The sequence below is a fragment of the Eschscholzia californica genome, unplaced genomic scaffold (genome assembly GCF_041429995.1).
Source record: "Eschscholzia californica isolate CP2 unplaced genomic scaffold, dmEscCali1.0.p SCAF_6, whole genome shotgun sequence".
In the NCBI taxonomy this organism is placed as follows: Eukaryota; Viridiplantae; Streptophyta; class Magnoliopsida; order Ranunculales; family Papaveraceae; genus Eschscholzia; species Eschscholzia californica.
Genome location: NW_028238483.1, coordinates 2,059,295 through 2,079,762, shown reverse-complemented (window position 1 = coordinate 2,079,762; position 20,468 = coordinate 2,059,295). Strand labels below are relative to the sequence as shown.

At 33.0% G+C, this 20,468-nt stretch overlaps 1 protein-coding gene and 1 long non-coding RNA gene across 2 annotated transcripts; both read right to left on the bottom strand.

Annotated features, from left to right (window-relative positions):
* Window positions 1–8,557: 8,557 nt before the first annotated feature.
* Window positions 8,558–9,832, bottom strand: LOC147530778 (uncharacterized). Its single transcript, XR_015228405.1, has 5 exons — window positions 9,755–9,832; window positions 9,329–9,488; window positions 9,114–9,183; window positions 8,822–8,905; window positions 8,558–8,680 (listed from the first exon to the last, which is right to left on the bottom strand). It is a non-coding gene; the product is annotated as an uncharacterized LOC147530778 (long non-coding RNA).
* An 8,330-nt stretch (window positions 9,833–18,162) lies between these two features.
* On the bottom strand, window positions 18,163–19,831 carry LOC147530777 (hyccin). Its single transcript, XM_086649021.1, has one exon. It carries the CDS (start codon window positions 19,667–19,669, stop codon window positions 18,428–18,430), a length of 1,242 nt encoding a protein of 413 aa, XP_086505147.1. The 5' UTR covers window positions 19,670–19,831; the 3' UTR covers window positions 18,163–18,427.
* Window positions 19,832–20,468: the final 637 nt, after the last annotated feature.

The following is a 20,468-nucleotide window of genomic DNA, read 5'->3' as shown; positions in this document are numbered from 1 at the left end:
ATGAAATTTTCCGCCCAAATCAGCGTTCTGAACATTTCTGAACAATTCTTGGTTTGCTCTCGACAATTTTGTAAATTTCTGAACAAATCTTAGTTTGTCTCAACAATTTGTAAATTTTTGAACAAATTCGTTTTTGCTTAGACATTGTTTTGCCAAAATATTTCGCATTTTTTTCTTTTGCATTTTACATAGACAAACAAACACAAACATTTTGGCTACAACATTTTTCGATTTGTCTTGTGAAAAAATAAATGGTTTTCGCATTTTCTGTTTTGCTTTCGACATAAATATAAAGACTAAAACATTTTTTATTCGTCCTTTACAAAAATTAAAATGTTATGCATATTATCCTTTGTATTTAACAAATCCGTTAACGAACAAATAATATTTTGACTAATACATTATATATGTTGTTAAGAACATAATTATATATGACGCTAACATTTTATAATAAGTCGGGACATTATTATAGATATTGTCAACATTTTATAACAACACAATGATATATGTTGTCAACATATAAGGGTAAAAATGGAATTATGAAAAAAATATGTTGCCTTGTTAACAACATAATTACATATGTTGTGAACATTTTGAAAAATGTTAAAAAAATGGGTTTTTTTGACATTATTATTTTTGAGTGGGTTTTTTTCTTATTGGGGTCTAGATTTTTGGGTTTTTCACTCATTTTTTCAGTATTTTTTCACGACCGACGCTTTGAGGAAAGCAAAATAATTTTCGGAGTATGAAAATTTGGTCAATTTTATTTGGCAATTTTATTTTGGGGAAAGTAAAATAGTTTCTCCACCTCACCTCTCTCTATCTCCACCTCACTTCTCTCTTTCCACCTCATCTTCTCTCTCCACCACTCTCTCTCTCTCTTCTCCGACAGATCGTCGTCCGGAAAATTTTCAAACCGGCAACCTATCGGAGAAGACAGAGAAGTAAGGTGGAGAGATAGAGAGATAAGGTGGAGAGATAAAGAGGTGAGGTGGAGGGAGAGTGAGGTGAGGTGAGGTGGAGGGAGAGTGAGGTGAGGTGAGGTGGAGGGAGAGTGAGGTGAGGTGAGGTGGAGGGTTTTTTTTATTTCTCCTTAAAATTTATTTCTCCGGAAATTCTCAAAAATTCTACATATTCCTTTTAAAATTTCAAACCCCGGAAAATATTTAGCTTCCCCAAAGCGTTGGCCTTTTTCACGAAATTTTTTTTTCCGGAAATCTTTTTTTTTAGCACCGTTTTTTTTTTTGGGAAAAACACGATCCCTATCAAGCAAAAAAATTTTTATAAAATTTCAGTTTTCGAAAAAATATTTTTCAAGAAAAAAACAATTTTTCAGCAAAAACACGGATTTGTAGGAATAACAGTTTTTAAGGGAAAATCGGTTTTCTGGGAAAAAAAATTTGGATACTCGAAAAAAAAAACTTATTTGGGAAGAATCAATTTTTGGGGGAAAAGTGGTTGTCGGAAAAATCAAATATATGGGGTAAAAACGATTTTTTGAAGAAAAAAATGATTTTTGGGGGAAAAAATATTTTTGAAATTTAAAATAATTATTTTGTAAAAAGAAATATTTTTTCGTTAATTTTAAGTTTGAAATTTAGATTTATTAATCCAAAATCCTAGGGTGTAGGGTGACATTTTAGTCCAATACAAATTTTGGAATTAGGAATCCTTAGGATTCAAGAGTCCTAGGATTTTTGGTAGCCAAACAGACCAAGGATTCATGATTCCTACCAAATCCAACTTTTGATAGGAATCCTACGTAGGAATTCTGCAACTAAACACACCATTATATTAAAAGTAAAAAAGATACGGTCCTTAACAAAAATAAAGTATAAAAAGATATCGAGTAATGTTTTATAATTAATACCAAGGTCAAAAAATATACCATGACTAAAATGCTCTGTAACTTTTTTTTTTGTTAAGATAAAACAATAAAACTAAACAGAACTGGAAATAAAAAGAGAAATGGCATCCCAAATTTTCCTCTGGCGATCCTTCCTCCTCCATTTAGCCAATGCATCCGCTATCAAGTTGTAAGCTCTAGGAATGTAGGAGAATTTTAACTCGGTGAATTTGTCCTTCAGTTGTAATATTTCGTACAAATATTTCATGGATTGTCATTGCATGATGAAAGTTTGATCTTTCAGAAATGAAATAAAATTAAAATTGTCACTATCTACATGCACTTGAGATTTATCGCCCACAATGCTTTGTAATTGTTATTAAAAAAAATAACACCGTAATCTATTGCTCAAAGAAGGAAACACCTGCTCATACAAATAAATGGGGCTCAAGTAGAGTTGGGATTTGGGACAGGTGAGCAGTCTGCGGGCAATACAAGTCATGTTGGGCTGGTATGGGTAACCGATAACAATCAAGATACTTGGGTGGTCCTGGCGGGCAAAACATATCTCTAAGTTCGCCATTGCCCGCATGTACACTTGTTGTACGTAATAGACGCATGAGATAGGGAGCTGGTAATAGTTGGGCTACCCAAGGAATTAATGGATTGTCCATTTCACGCTTTGTCTTAGAATCACAACGGTAACGCGCTAGGCTCATGCCATTTGAATCTAGATGAGGACGGCAGGGGTAGGGCTAGTAAGGGGTGTGTGGGGGTACGCCCCCACATGCTTTAAAGACTTCCCCTTAGTATTACTCCAAAATAAAAGTCACTATTTTCTTTTTAGTTTTTTTTGCTTATGTAAGTGTTTCTTTCTAAAAACCCACCTTTAGGTACTCAAGAGAAATCCACTTCTCTTATTGCTATAACCTCATTCTTCACACGTGAAATGATATATAGCTGTGTGTTTTGTTTTGGTAATTTAATTTCTTGGTAAACTTAATATGTTGAGTAACACAATTTTTTTTAATCATCTCATTGAATAACGTTGATATTTTTTGCATAACATTACATTTTTTTTAATGTATTTAGAATGTTACACTAATTACGTAGCTTGACTGTTTATTTAAATAAAAGTGTATTAAATTCTATCAAAATAAAATATATGCTTTTTACTAAAAAACGTGACCGTAGATAGTCAGCCGCCTCGATGAACACATAACCTGCCTCATTCAAATCTTCTTAAGAAAAATCTAGTGGGAAAAAATCTTAACGAAGGAAAAAAAAATATAGTTCGAAAATGCAGTATACATTGTCTTCATAAACTTGCTCCCCCTCATGAAGGTTTAGGGCATTGTTCAACTTTGTACTGTCGGCTTCCTCTTGGTATATACAGAAATATACAATAAGTAGCATTTGACATTTCAAGTTGCATCCTTATAATGCTTTAAAGTTTATGCATACTTTAGATTGAAGCTTGTTGAATCCTTCAGGGATTCCAATTGAACTCACTTTCTAGTGATTCATATTTGTCATATACATCGATAAAATAATTATAATACTTTGTGAAATCAATATACTAGTCACACTTCAATGTGAATTAAAAATTTTATGCACAATCCACCTTACACACGTAATAAGTGTTAAACTCACCTTTCGATGACTAGTTGTCTCGCCAAAACTTTGTCAGGAAAATCCAATGGGACAAAACCTGAACGAAGGAAAAAAGACTACAACCTTAAGAAAATTAAAATTATTTTCATGTACGCATAGTTGTCTCATTAAAACTTTGACAAGGAAAATCCTATGGGATAAAACCTTCACGAAGGAAAAAAAGTACGACGTGATTGACATTTTATACATGAATGATGGTTGTTTTCTGAAACAATATGACAACATATGTAATATATTGTTTATACCACATTAGGTACTTCTGGACCTTAATTTTCTTTGACAAATTACAACTCCAGACAACATGAGTTGTTTTGAAGCTTGGAGCCTTTTAGTATTTCAAAATTTTCTTTACTCGAATAATCTTTTTTAATACTCTACTTTGAAGTTTTGATAAACTTTTCAGGAGTCACGATAGGATTTATCAGTACTTCATAATATAAATCGAAGATTTGTAATTCATATGAAAAATTTATAAATAGATGTCGGACTCTTTATAGAATAAATGACATTTCTTACATATGCCTACTTTATTACCTTCAGGGTAATTCTTGGTTGGTGCTTCGACTTCATGTCTTAAGACTTGATTATTTTGTAAGAAAAAGCCATATAGAACGAATTATTTCGTCAAAATTTGTCCAATTACTTTAAGTAATTTAGGATCAATATGCTCCCAGTAGCTATTATTTTCAGAAATACATCGTTTGAAATCATTTACTTAATTTCTTAAATTTCGGCAAAGTGCATATCTTTCAATGAGTTTTCTGGTTTGGGTATGTGTCCCTCGTTAAGGGTCATTGTCTCTTTTCAGACATATCATCTTCGGGTGATTTATATTTAGGAACATGAACCACATTTGTTTCTAATTTGATAGACTCTTCAGGAGAATTCCTATATAAAATTGTTCCTTTAGTGTCCAGTAGTATATGCCACTTTGGTCAACCCTGATCATTTTCCTTGACCTTTTTATATATATGAGCATATTACGCTTAGGAAAATATCAATATTTCGAGGAAGTAAATTCTCCTTATATTAATTCCAAATGAGAGAAACTTGATACTTTTCAAGTATTTTACGACATTGAGTATACAACTTCCTCCTCCTAATCTCGATAGATTTTCGTTTTACTTGGGCGCACATACTTCAAGGATGTGACAAGAAAAAAAAAATTCAATTGCTTCAGGCAAATTATGATTTCTATTTTCATATCATATGGTCTGCAGGACCAAAATTGTTATCTAATCACAACTTCAGGTGTGAGCAATTTGTTCAAATATCACTACTTTAGGTGTGATTGATTGCATGCGAGATATATCATCTCCATGTGATTTTTTATTTTTTTATTAAGATTCATCATCACGTTTTCTTTGGGTATACAACTTCAGGTGTAATTGGAAAGCGGATATCCTAGCGTCCTAACGTCCAAAGATGCGAACAAAATATTATCACCACTTGCAATGCAAGTGCAACCAGAACTTTGATACCGTATTCTCTTTAAAAGAATTTCACAAAATTTGGTTGTCTTCCATTATGAAGAACTTTGCCAAATTTAATCAAATTATATTTTGGTATAGTAAAATGAGATTCTCAATTTTGTCACTCTATTTCCAATATGAACTCGGTGTAGGATTTTTCTTACCACCGTTTAATTATAATCCTTTAATAATTAATGGAAAATAATTTCAATACTAGAAAATTAGCATTTGTCATTTTTGAGGAATGCACAGACAAATTTGTTTTCTCAAGGGTTTATCTTTTTTCTGACAATTTACCAACTCATAAGGGAAATATCTTTTCATCATTTGAGATTTTTTTTCTTACTCTAGCAATTATTTTAGAATTGTCTAGATTTGAAGAAGTATATACACCAAACTTCAGGTTTGGTAATCTCATACACAAATAGATGTTTCAATTTTATCTTAACCAAATTTTGATGGTTAAATTTCCTCTTTTGGAAAAATCTTCATTAACAGATCAAAATATGCACTCATGATATATGCATACAAAATTAAACATTAGTTATGAGAGTAATATTAATTTATTTATTTTAGGCATAACTTACATTGACCTTACCATTGAATAAATTGCATTGCTATTCATATTAGTTTGCAATACCAACTTTTTCATCATTATCATCTACTTAATTTTAATATTCTTTTGATATAATTCACTATGCCTCAACAATCACAAAATCAATGGTTAGAGATAAATAAGAATAAGAAATTTGGAAATTTAACAAAGAGAGCTTATATACCTTTTAACTTACCAATTACAATTGACCAAACTTACCCATGTTTCATTTGTTTGTATCTTGATCAATAAGTGGAAAATTTCTTCTTCCCTTCGATCATAGAGCAATTCGTGCTGATAACGTGTTATAGGATGGTGCGGACCAGCCTTCCGGGCTGCTAGTGATACTGTCCGCTTTGGCACACCTGGGCCTCACGGTTTTAAAAGGCCTCAATAGGGAAGGGTGCTTAACCTCTTAAGAGGAGTACCACACTCCCGTCTCCCACCAATGTGGGATTGCTTTACAACACACCCTCCCAAGACCACATCATAGTAAAGCGAATCGTGCTGATAACGTGTTGTGAAAAATAAAAGAGGGAAGAAGAAAGCTAATGAAAATGTAGACAAAGAGATCGTAGAAAGGAATAAGCTAAACTTGTATTCTTATGTTTGTAGAGTATTTCTCTACTTTGATATAAAGACACTTTGGTACATTGGTTTGGTACATCTTCTTCATTATCAAGTAACCTCTCTATATAGGCATTTAGCTAGACGAGTTACATATCCAATAGGCACACAATAATGGAGCTTGAATACAAAGTAATGGTGGAGAACCTATGGTGGTGGGAGTTACAATTGGTGGTGGTCATCCACCTTAAATTTAATATTTATAACAAATATCCATTTTTAGAATTCTTAATTATTTTTCTAATTCAAATACAAAATGCACCAGTAATGTGTTTTTATTTAGTGGAGGTGTAGATATATTTTAGAAATTTTGGGTTTGTAGTCCAAAAACCTACACCGAAAACCACTTTTAGTCCACCCTAACCCTAATATGGAATATTAAGCCAAAATATTAATTTAAATGGAAATCTAATTCAAATGGTTCCATCTTTATAAAAAAACACAAATCTCTAGGTTTCATATATAATCAGAATACCAATAATGACCTTATATATAAGACAATATCCTATTTTGAATATAAATTTTCAAAATTCTATTTTCTTTTTTATCTCTCATTTTCTCTCTCTAATCTCCTCACAATAACGTAAATCATTTATTTTCTCTCTAAAATCGAAACTCTTCTTCATAACGTCAGAACCATTATTCTTTCTCCATTTCTGAAGCTCTGAATCTTCTTTCAATCTATTTCATCAACTGAAACCACCGTCGTTTATCCATAGTTGGAAATCCATCATGAAATTGTCAGGTTTGTTTTCATTAGAAGAACACCAGCTGCTTGTAATGGTTAAATCCTAATATTCATTTTTTTGTTTATTGTTCTTCATCATCATCTCATGATTTTCATTGCAATCGGTTTCATCAACTTCGTGTTAACTTTTTAATCGGCTTCATCTTTAAACATCTTCATGATTTCATTATTACGAATTTTCTGTGTAAGATGTGAAATATCTAATAAATAACATATTATTTACATACTGTTTTAAACAAAAACATTACTATAATGTGTTGTGTGTCAAACAATATACATTATTTACAATGGACTATATATTTAGGTGAAAAAATTTCAATCAATATGTGTTATTTTTAATAAAAATCATGTACTGATTCCATCAAAATATACATTTTCTAGGTCAAGACCAGTCAGATTTTTCTCGGTTTCATCAATCTCATGCACATACATAAACAAGTTAACTTGTTTTACACTAGGCATGACCCGTGCCTTCGGCACGAACAAATTCGTATGTGTCACAAAATCGTGAAAGTATTGAATAACTTACTACATTTTACGATGTCAGTTATTATTATTATTACGTGTATGTGGCGACCATATTTATATAACTTTATATGACAAACCATTTGACTTACTTAAAACTACTGCAATTTGAGAGTACAAAAATAGTATAAAATAATAGTATTATGAGATTAAGAAAACACCATCGCCCCATAGTTTCGATCCTTCAGTTGTGGCGGGAGGTAATCTATAAGAATTAATTTGCATGCGTAGAACATTGCGAAAACACCATATCATAATGAATAAAATAAGAGGTTGGAATAAAAAAAAATAGAAAAATCGGCCTCAAAGAACACTAATAATTGTAGAACAAATGTCACACTTACAAATTTTCTAAGCTGCGTGATGTGATATTCATAAGTTATTCGAGAACATTTATGAAATAATTTAAGAGGAATAAATATATCTCTAGAAGAAATGTAAGTTTATTCACAATAATTGCAGTTTGTTATACACAGAAATTTTTTTTAAACAATTTAAATGTTATAAAGTGGTGGATTTGTTATTATTGACCAACTCGTAAAACAATAGGTTTTCTGTTATTACGCACTTGATAACCTCTTTCAATAGAGAAACCAAATCAAATACCTCGATAAACATTAAAATAGAAGTCAATTTATCCCAAAACTAATAGTGGTTGAGTCCGTAATAATTAACAAACTTAATCAATTTGAAAGTAGAAACTACTGTATATATAGAAGTGTCAAAATATTCAAAGAATGAGAAACATTTTCGTCCCATTTATTAAATTAATGAAAGTAAAAAAAATTCAGAACAATACACTAATCACCATTACCCCATAAAAGCATCAGATTGAGTTTTTATTTCAATCACTCAAACGTAGAAGTTAGTCTGAATTGCTATGTTCATGAGCGGCTAAATCTTGGATCTTCTAAGAGATTTGAAATCCATGAACTTAGTATTCCGAGCTCAAAAACTCCCACTAAGAAGTTAACATCCTCCACGGTTTAGAATGTCCTCGGGATCATTTGTTCCACAGATTTTGCCATTAAGGTTCCAACAATTGTGTTGTAAAATATAAGATTTATTATCGGCTTTCCATCACTACCTAAGCCTGTAATATATACTTCAAGATTATGTTATCCTAGAACTCTGAGTCCACCAATGCCACAAGATATTCTGATAAATTGAATTAGTTCATGAGATGACAGTCCCTCGTAATCAATAAAGATAAAACAGATTAGAACATTAGCGACAAATTGGGATAAACATGTTCAAAAAAATGTTCCAGTCAAGCATGTCATTTCTTAGGAATAAGAAAGAGGATGATGATGTTGAACATAAAAGACTATTACCTTAGTAACATAAGCACTCTTGTTCTCAAATGCACCAAAAAGAGTAGGAGACATTAGTTCTTCTGGGGAGAGCCAACCCACAAGCTGAAAATAAAGACCTATGTCAGCATCACCAATTCTAGAATTATACAGTAAAGCGACACAAGGATTTTGGTTCTTATTGTCTCTTATAAAAGAGTATGGCAGAACATTGTTTCGATGGAATATTGATTCTTATTGTCTCTTATAAGAGTGTTTCCATCTCCATTGATTAATAAATTAACAATAACCTGAAAATGTATATAAGAAAAACCTGGAGACTTGGCAGCGGGAGCAGCTCAATACCAATACCGGTTTTACTAACAAATGTACTTTGACGCGCCCTGAAAATGTTTAATTAATAAACTTAAAAATCTGAATGAATTATACCAAGACAATACGATATACATTTCTCTACTCCACTGGAGATTTGGTGACAAAAAAAAAAAACTCGCAAAAAGAAGAACACTGAACAATAAGAATACATACATGAAGATGTAATATTTTGCAGTTTTCCGAGCACAACATAAACAAAATCTTCCATGGAGTTTTAGTACAAGTATGATAACTTGATGATTTTTCTAGCAAACGAAAACATTGAAAATGAAGTAGAATATGTAAGGCCCCAGAGAATCATATAACCCATTTCCTGCAACAAGTTCAATTGATTGACTCAATCCAGTTTTTTAAAACAAAAATGTGTTCATTACAAACTAAAAGTCTAAAACCCCTTTTACCAACCAATTTCAATCACAAAATTAGTAATTTAAACCCTAAATCAATACCACTGCCCAAAAAAAAGTTGATGCACAAATGAGTATGATTATAAAAGTTATAAAACAATAAATTAAGAATTTTAGAAACTTGATTTTATGATAATTTGATTACATTTTGAGAGAAATTAGAAGATGGTACCTTGTTTTCCAAATTGCTGCCGTCTTAAATAGGGAGAGAAAATAATAGAAATGAAAAGAAGAATATGGTTCATTAGGCAAAGAGGAACATGGAACATCATGACCAAATTTTCTCCCAATAGAGAGAGAAAGGAATGTTGATTTACTACTGCATCGACAAAATTCCTCTTGTATTTAGAAGAATTCCTTTTAATGGAGAAGATAAAAAAGCTAAAGTGCAATTCAGGACTTAAAATCGTCGGTGAGGAAAGGAAGGGGCGCAAAACCGCCCATAGAGGAAGACGAAGGGTTTTAAGGAATAAGGACCATAGATTTCATTGACGGTTCCTAATTAATTTAGGGTAGATTATACGGACAAGTTGTCATTTTCCAATCTAGTTGGCAATTTTCTTCTTTTTTTGTCCTAGTCAGCTTATCCTAGTCACAACTTTTGTGTTTTGTTATATTTAGAAGAATTCCTTTTAATGGAGAAGATAAAAAAGCTAAAGTGCAATTCAGGACTTAAAATCGTCGGTGAGGAAAGGAAGGGGCGCAAAACCGCCCATAGAGGAAGACGAAGGGTTTTAAGGAATAAGGACCATAGATTTCATTGACGGTTCCTAATTAATTTAGGGTAGATTATACGGACAAGTTGTCATTTTCCAATCTAGTTGGCAATTTTCTTCCTTTTTTGTCCTAGTCAGCTTATCCTAGTCACAACTTTTGTGTTTTGTTATATAGATTATTCGAAATTTTATATAAATTACCAGTATTTCAGTATTAGATACACTGTATGCAAATCAGAAACCCATTTGTTCTTTATAAACTTTCATTCTTACAAACAACATATCAAAAATAAGAACAAAAAAAAACTAAATTTGAAAACCCTACAAAAATTCCATTATACATAACACGTTTTTGTTTACAAAAAACACAAAATTGGTTGAAGAACATAAATCCTAAACCCAAAAAATCGAAAAAAAAACCCAAAATAACTTTGAAAATCTTGAACACTAACTGATTTGTAGAGTTTTTAGAGTTTCGATCGATCGATTTTCGAAGAGAGAGAAAGAGATATTTTGTTTCTGGTTTTTGAAAGTTTGAGAGAGAAAGTAAAAAGATTTTTCCTTTTTCATAGCCTGAATCACCGTTTATAAGGTGTTGTTTGGATTTGGCGTGCGGGTGCCACGAAATTAGACGGGAATTACTTTGGGATCTGGATGGAAATTGTTTATCTAAAATAGGTGTTAGGGTCCAAAATGGAAAAGGACTAAAAACCCTTTTTTTTGCGAAGATTAGACCCTAATCCCTTTTTGAATATTATTTTGAGCCTAAAACCCATGAACCCAAATTTTTATGCAACTTGATTTGTGCGTTAAACAAACATATTCCTACACATATCTACACCTCTTGTAAATAATAAATACATTAGCGATGTATTTTTGCATTTTTCACCCGACCAAAATTTAAAATTCAAAGAAAATGAACTTATTACCTTTTTTTTTATTAAGTTTGGACTTTAAATTCATTAGTTTGTTTTATTTTATTTTGATTTATCTCCCACAGATCCTTATTCTTTTTTGGTGTTACTTTTTGTAATATAATGGGACGTGATATCAACTCGAATCGGGCAATATGCTTATTTTGTTTCTCTTTCATTTTTTTTTAACTAAATACAACATTATATATTTTTAGTTTACGTCTATCTCTAAAATCATGTTTCCATCTCTTTACTTTTTTTACTTTTATGTATTGCATTCATATTTTATACGTGCATAATGTGATTTTCCTTTTCTTCAATTTACTTTTAATGTTATTTCTTGTTTAGCCTACTCGCTCGTGACTATCTTCGCGCCAGATCCCCTGATTTGTGCTAAATAGCCAGATGACCATCTATTTGTGTTTTTAATACATTGACAAAAATGTCAACATTTCACTTTCCTAAAGTACTTTAATTAATTGTTTCAACAAAAAAAAGTACTTTAATTATTTGGTTTTTTCTCTCTCCCCACTTTACCTTATTCCTATCCCCCTTTTAATCTTGTACAACCAGTCGTTGGGCAGAACCACCACTGATTGATAATTTTTTTTGTCTCATTAGGCTTTTTTTTCTCTCTCTCTCTTCCTTTGCTCTATCGAAGTGAAAATTTTGATGAAGTGATGCGAAGAGATGTTCAAAAAATAATTCAAGAATCTTAGATATCTTTAAATCTAGTTATTTTAGTACTATGTTTTAGGTTAGTAGAGAATTATTATTTTTAGCATAAACCTTCTAAGTTTTAGATTTTAGTATTTTATTTATTTAGAAGTTGTTAATTCTAGTTTGATTAGGTTTTGGAAATCGTATTACTATATAAAGGGGATCCTGTTGTTTAATTCATCAAGTTTTCATCAATAAAATTAAGTATTTCTTTTACTCTTGTGAGATTTGAATACTATAAGTCTAAGGCGAAAATCTGAAAGCTTTTTCTGAGTTTTATAAGTTTTAGACACAGATCTAAATCTTTGCGGAGTTTTCCCCTGTGCCAATTGGCATGAAGAGTGAGGATTCCATTTGATTCGATATCATCTACGCGAACATCACTTTAGAACACATCGATGGATTTGCCAAAGATGCATCTAAAGTTGGTTTAAAAAAATAACCATTCACATTATTTTTTCCTTTATCAGTTTTGTTATCAATCAATATGATGAAATACTATCATGGTGACTGGGAGAAACGATGCGATAATTTTACCACTTAAGAAGATGGATCAACGAGTAGAGCAACCCGTGGAGATGTTTAAATACCATTAGTATGTCAATACAAACCCTGGTCAATCAACTATTAACAGGGATCATGTTAAGAGATTCATCTATAATCAAGTTGTTAATAAATAGGTAGAAAACACAACTAGTATTACTGCAAATTTTGAGGTAATATCTAATTGTGGTTTGTATTTAGTTGTTGATGAAATTAGTGATACTATTTTAGACATAGAAATCCCCATGGAATGTGATGATAAGCCAATTATCCAAGAAATAAATCTGACATTCTAAGATCAAGAAGGAGCTTCATATTACCAGATCTCAAGATGAGGGGCTTGCCAATCTTGAAGAAGTTGTTAACAAAGTTGAATCGAATGATGATGAGAAACTTTTTCAGTCGGATTTCATTCTAGCTGTTTGTTCTTCATATGAAGATCCATTTTTAGTGTTTTGTGAATTCAAAAGTATTTCTAATGGAAAGGTTAGTAATTTCATCAGACAATTCAGTAAAGCTTGTGGTCTTCAATCAACAGATTTATTTTTGGGGAGAAAATAAAGATTAAACCACATCGTAGGTGTAGACGAAAAAATGATGATATAATTCAATGTTTATTCAAATATGAATATTTGGTGGTTCCTATGCATATTTTTGGAAAATGCAATATCAAGGGAGTAGCAGCCAAGATAAATTTAAATCGTTTAGTAAACTCGAGGCGGGTTTCTTTGAAGTGGAGGAGACTGATGCAAAGAGCTATATCTAAGGTTGTGTTTGATAAGTGTTTTTCCCGGAGAAAGTGAAAAAATTTACTTAAAAAGTTTTTCAAGCGTTTGGTAGCAAATATAGGGAAAAAAGTTTTGCCGTCACGTCACCTACATTTCTCAATTTTTTCCATAATATGGGGAATTTGTGACCCTCCTAATACCAGAGTAAAAATTTCTCTCGCGGTAAAAACGAAATATAGGGTCCGCTTGATACGTGGGAAAACATTTGGATGGGAACACCAACTTTTTCTGATGGGAAAGAAAGTAAAGTTTTTCTCATGTGAAATTAGAATATAAGTGTTTGATAGGAATATAAGAAAATATGGATGCCTTCAGAAAATGTTACTATAAGTTGGCTTTCAGGTGGTGCCTTTATAGTTTTTGTCTTCATCTCATCTTCTCTACCCATGGGCCTGTAAAGAGAGAAAGAGTTGTTCAATAGAGAGAGAAATAGCAAATCGATAGAGAGAGAGAGAGCAACTCTATAGAGAGGAAGAGAGTGAATGGAGATCGAAATTCATCACGACAGTTTTAGGCTTTATTCTTCTTCAGTTTTAAGGCTACAAAACATCCTAGAGAGATATCTAGCTTTCCAACTTCAGTGACCCAATTAATAACATCATCAAGATTTATCGATCAAGGGTTTCCTCCGGAGTTAAGTGGGAGAATTTAATCGATTAAATTCCTGACCAAGCATAAGCTTTTTTGGTTTATTATCACCGTTTTTTTGAATTGCTGCACAAGCATTAGGGCAAATAGGTTAAGGGCAAGACAGAGAAATAAACCAACGATTTGATCATGGATCAAAAGATTTCCGACGCATTTCCTTGATTTCTTGAAAGCTAAAATTAAGATGTAAGGTAGAGAGAATGAGGGTTTTCCTAGAGAGAAAATGTTGGATTTGTAATTACTATGTTCCCTTTACGAAAGGGAGATAATGGAGGAGAGAGAACATATTTAGAGTGAGAGTGGGAAAAGGGTTTTACCACCTTTTTGTGGTAAAATATTTAAGGGTTTTTTCTCACTTTTTTTTCCCATGGTAAAACGGCTTTCACACTTATTTGGTCTTATCAAACAATGAAAATTCAACTTTCTCGATAAAGTGACTTTCCCAACCTCATTTTGCTATGTATTAGACGGACCCATAATTCTCTTTCTATCTTACTTTTTCTCTCTCAGTCGTTACTCTTTGTATCACTCTCTCTCTCTCTCTCTATATATATATATATATATATATATATCACATGGGCCTCTGCTATTTACAGAGCTAGTAAGAGCTATTTAGAGAGGTGGTTATTTGTAGATAAACTTTTGTTATTACAGAGACTTTATCACAACTTATTATGTATTTAGAATTAGACCCCTATTTTACAGATAAGTCCTTCCCTCCATCTAAAACCCTTAATCTCTTCCCTCCAAAAATTCTTAAAACCATTTTTTCAACTTTTATCTTGATGTGTTAGGGTTTCAAGACTTCTTTAGGTAGTTTTCAAAGAAATCTTGTTATAGATTTATCTTGAATCATATATACTCATGAAAGTAGATTTCTCTTTAGCTCTTTAGGTAGTTTTCAAAGAAATCTTGTCATAGAAGAAGATGAGATTTTGTTGCCTTATTTTTTGTTGGTCCTGGCCAAAAAATTTCGATTTAAATTCGGTGGTTCCTGCTGAAAATGCATCTTTTTTTTGTTGTCATATTTTTTTTATAGTTGTTGTTTTTCACCGAAATATTTTGATAAAAACGTCATCGGAAATGCTCATCGTTATAAGCATTATTTCACTGAAAATTCGGGTCGTTCATAAGAGTTAGGAAAAAATGTTGACCTAAAAATCAAAGTTTTTTTTTGGAATAATCACCACAAATTAGTTTATCTTACCTCTAAAGTTATGTTTTCACTTAGAATGTTGTTATATGAGTCCAATGAAGAGTTGTAGTTGAGTTCATCTATATCAAACTCTTCCATTAATGAAGTTTCTTGACCACCAAGTTACTCCATTAATGTACCTTCCTCATTGTTAGTTTCTTCCATGACTAGTGTTTTTAGTAGGTGATTGTGAGTTGATTGTTCACAGTTGTGGTGATGATTGTCGGGTGGCGGAAGGTATTGGTGGTGGGGTTTAGGAAGAGATAAAGTATCTTCTAATCTATAATTAAAAGGGAAAAAATGAAGAAGATAGAAAAACTGAAGAGGCGGCTGGAGATGTCAATTGTATTTAAGCTAAATTGTTTGATAAAATTAAAAGCCTATTAACCATGTCAGAGTAATTTTTTTTTGTGGATCTTCGTTTTCATCATTTGTTCATCTATGTTATTCTGCAAATGCAATTTGGGTGGCAAAATTTACAATCAGGATTGCATTGAATTGCAAAATAGCAAACAAATTTACAAAATCTGCAAACCAAAGTTACAAGATCTGCAAACGGAGGTTACAAAAAAACTAGAGTTTGCAAGACTTGCAAACTAGTTTGCAAAAGAACGAAGAAAATACAACGCCGTTCTTTTGGATTTATTTTCAGATAAAGTTGTCGAAAGTGGATTTTATTGGAAAGATACTCAAAAATCATTTCTAATCAGTTTTGTCGTTCCCCGACATCTAATGAAAAAGTGTACATATGCTTGAAGTGGAAAGAAAAAAATAAATATTATACACAAAAGATATTCTAATTCTTATAAATATTTTGACCCGGTTAATTATTATAAAATATTTTTATTTTTCGATCAATTTTGAATATTAGTTTAGCCCATTGTTACCCTTATCATCAGTACTAGTGTCTACTCACTTCAATTAGGCCGTGATTGAGGAAGAAAGCAAAAATGAGTTCCAAAAACAGAAAAGCAAAAATGAGTTCCAAAAACAGAAAAGCAAACCCAATAAATATGCTTTCAACTACAAGTCCATGAAAAGGATGTCCAATGTGACATGAAAACAAACTATCTTCATTTTGGAGACTTTATGATAGTCACTTTTTATTTGTCCCATTTTCAAAATTAACAGTGGATTAAAATTTCATAAGGACCCCCAAAGCAAATTCAAACCCTAAATTGTGACATTTTCTCAAGTGGTTCTTCTTGCAACAAAAAGAAATGGTTCTTGGTCCATGGTTAATAGTCCGGTAGAGCGTGCTATGGTAAAGTTTGTTATCAGAGGATCTTTCAATTTGATGACCTACCGAAGCTAACTGAGACATGACCTGCCTAAACTTTAGCTGTTCCATAATCTGGAAATAAGATGACAAAAAATAAACTAAAAATACGAAACCTGGACTGACTGACACTGAGACTGGGAGTGTGAGACCTTCAAGATATAACACAACATAAAGGTCTGTGCTAAACCAAGAGGAGCGTATGACGAGAGCCACCACTGAGTGTTTTTTACTTGTAAATGCATTAATGCCAATATATTTTTGAGCTACAAGCTTGAAAAGGGAATAGCAGAACGATTGAACATCAAGTCCTCAACAAAACAACAGAAACCCGGACACATGAACAAGACATAGAAACAAATAACTATTCTTACCCTCGTCTGTTCCATTATTTCCCCATTCTCACTAAGCCTGTTAATCTTGACTGACATATAACCAGTTGGTTGGTCCTCATCATTCATGGATTTGGCACCAATGATCTAACAACATAGAGTAATGAAATGCTAAGTCTCTACAAAATGCTTCACAAAATTGTCCATCCCACAGATGATGTTCAGATACAAGTAGTTGGGGACTGGATCAGCTCCAGCTACCCCAATCTCGATCCCAGAATCTTTCTACCAAATTCACGAGTTACTCGTGTAGACTGGTTGGTCCCAACTACTAGCTAGTTTCAGATGGATCATGGATGGCAACTCTTGTAGAATTCAGGTCTGGGTTGCCAAACTTACAGGTTACCGAGGAATCGGCTCAGTAAACCACACCAATTCCAGTTCAAAACTACTCAGTAAGGGTTTAGTAATTTGCCAATTGAACCGGTTCGGAGTCAACCAAGTACCCTGATGCGACTTTAATTGGATCTCTTAATTTGTCATATTTGTTTTACCCGTCAGTGTTTTCAGATAAAAAGAAGGGAAAAGAAGAGAGAGAGAGCAACAGAGCAAAAAACAGTATAACTGAACGGCTTCATCTGAACTTGCTACTGGCTCGCTCCACGCTACGCCTACTCGAGAACTTAAACCTTCCTGAGCGTGACTAAACTCCCCTCCCCACTGATCAGATTTGGGCTTTAGATCGAAAACTAACCTACTATGTATGTCAGGCAGGATTAAATGTGAGTGGGGGAGAAGTTTTTTATCATTGTTCTAAGGACTCAAATTATGGAGGACTTGCAAGGTAAAAAATTCTTCTGCTTACTCTACATGTGTAAGGGAGATTGTTTATTCCCACGGCAAACTGGTTGAGACTATGAAGGTAACCTAAAGGAGGAACTTCAAACCTATGAAGATTGAACAATAAGAAATTGCTAATGGTCATAATGGATACTAAACCCTTGATTATATTAACAGAACTAAGCCTATATCAAATACTGAATTAGGATGCATGTCATCTAGGAGGCGCGCACACACACATACACACAGTACATCATTAATATATGACAATATAAAAAATAAATGGGCATATAAGCAAAGGGGTGATAAACGATAAATCAAGAATATATTATCCCGATATGATATCAACTACATACCAACAAAATTACTAGTTTAAATGATCAGGTTCTATAAATTTGGAGATTTCTTTTCATAGTTCACATTGTAAACAAGATCTCCAAAGACCCTAGTGTTGGTGTCTAGTCACACATTGGTTGTGGGAGGAGGGGGGGCGGACTTTTTGTAAGTGTGACGGTAAGTCTCGTCTCTTGGGGGCAGGTAAGGCCTCGTAGTTCCAATTGTGTTGTTTTCTTCTAATAAAGTTTTGAATAAGATACAGTAGAGAAATAAAACAAAGATGAAATGTAGAATGAACAATGAAGATAATCAAACAGTACGAAGCAATCAAAGGCACATATGAAGACGATATCCTATACGAGTTATATCCAAAAACACTAAACTCTACATATATCTTGAAATGCAAACTAAAATACAAGCAAACCCTAGTTCCAAATAGAAATCAAGATTCAAGAAGCAAAACTTACATACTCTTTTTTTGAGGATGAGATGATAAAACACAAGAAACAGCAAGCTTTTTCCACCAACCCAAAATCACTTTGACATTAAAAGAATCTCTGGTTTCTTAGCTTTACTGGGAGTGTTAGCATTTGATGCAGCAGTTGCCATTACAGCTTCTTTAGCTGCCAATCTTGCTCTTTTATCAAGCTGAATCAAACTCCTAGTTGCTAATATAGCTTGTGGAATTATATCATGTGATGCCCTAGCATATAAACATCTAATTGCAACTGAAGCAGAATCCCTAACTTCTTGAGAATTCAATGGAGCTAAAAGACAATGCCCTAAAATTCTTAAAACTGGTTGAAGAAGTTCCCATGGAAGTGGAATTCTCACTCCTTTTGAACCCATATTTTCATTACCATTCTCCTCAATTCCTAATTTACTGATTTGTACAAGAGTTTCATCAATTTCATTCTCTTCTTCAGAATCCCTAATACTCCCATTTCTACTTCCACAAAAATATTCATTCCCATTTTCATTTCCATCAAATTCATACCTGCAAGGACAATTCTTACCAGCCCAATCAGAAGCAAATTGACATAATTCAAGCTTAGACCAACTTGGCATCTGTGATATCTGTTTATAGTAACAATCAAGAGCAATAGCAACAATACAAGCACGTTTTGTTGATTTGACAGCAACTTGTGGTTCAAGTGGAGAAGATAAAACACCAACAGAAGGTTGAGATTGTTGAAGTGAACCACGATTTGTTGTTGTTGACTTGTTTCGAGGAGAATGATAAAGAGATGGTTGAGAAAGATCAGGAATAGTGATGAGAATAGGTTTTCCAGCCCTAGATTTTGTTTCTGAAGCGTAAATAGAAAGAAGAACAGCTTCAAAACCAGAAAGAGAAGGAGAAGGATTATCAGAAGCAAAAGAGATGATTCTAGAAAGATAAAGACCAGAGAGAAGAGGAATGAAAGAAAGAACAACAAGACGTAGATCTGGATCGGAAGATTGGAAAGTTTCGTAAAGCCATTGACATAAAGGATCATCACCAGAACCAGAATGAGGATGAGAGAGAGAATCAGAAAGAGAAATATAAGCTTCAGATGATTCAAGAAGAGATCGAGCTGGACGATCAGAATCTGCTAAAGAAGAGATTGAAGGAGTAGAAGGAAGGATTGATGAGAGAAGTTGAATTCTTAATCTGGCTTTAGAAATGGCTTCCCACCATGACTGCATCTGATTAGGGTTAGGGTTTTGATAAGAGTTTGGATCTGATGAGGATGATGAGGGTGAACCTGAAACATGGTTGTTCATCTGGATCTCCATTAAAGCTCTCTCTCTCTCTCTTTTCTCTCTCTAGAAAAATAGAAATGGTTAGGTTGACCGTACTTGGATCTATAACCGAAGATCAAAGACAGACGCGATTCTTCCAGTCTGAATCTCACGGATTAGAAGCTAACTGCCTAGACATAAGTTCAAAACATTTCAATGAGCAAAAGGTCCACATAAACAATAACTCTTATAGGCGCCCCACAGTATTCTAGAAAATGGTTAATGGTTCCCCTCTCAAAACATGCACTCCTCCTTTTTCCTTCAATAGGGCACTCAAACAAACACTATAAAAATCTGGTTGTCAATTGTCAACGAAGATTCTCTTTCCTAAGTGTCAATGTAGAGATACTATAAACTTTTTTGCCTTCAATGGAGATCTCTAAAATACATCTACTTAATGCACATGTCACTCTTCAATTGAATAGATAAAAAGTAGTTAAAAAGTTAGGGTCTGCATTGGTTAGAATTTTAAAGTGACACTTATAGAGTCTTAGAGAGACACTCTAATTTTAGAGTGTCTTTCTTGAGAGTCTTTATTAATAAATACTCCACATCATCGTAGAGTGTCTAGTTGAGTGTCCTGTTGGAGAAGTTTTTTTAACAAAATCTCTATAAATCCTAAGTGGCACTCTAAGATTTAGAGTTTGAGTGTCCCATTGGAGATGTTCTTATGCTGGACTCAAAGACAATTTAGTTACAAGTTCGAGCAAATTTTTTGACCCCACTACCCCTACTGAATACAACTCAAAATGGACTTAGTGAAGGAGATATCTTTCGATCAAGATGGCAATAC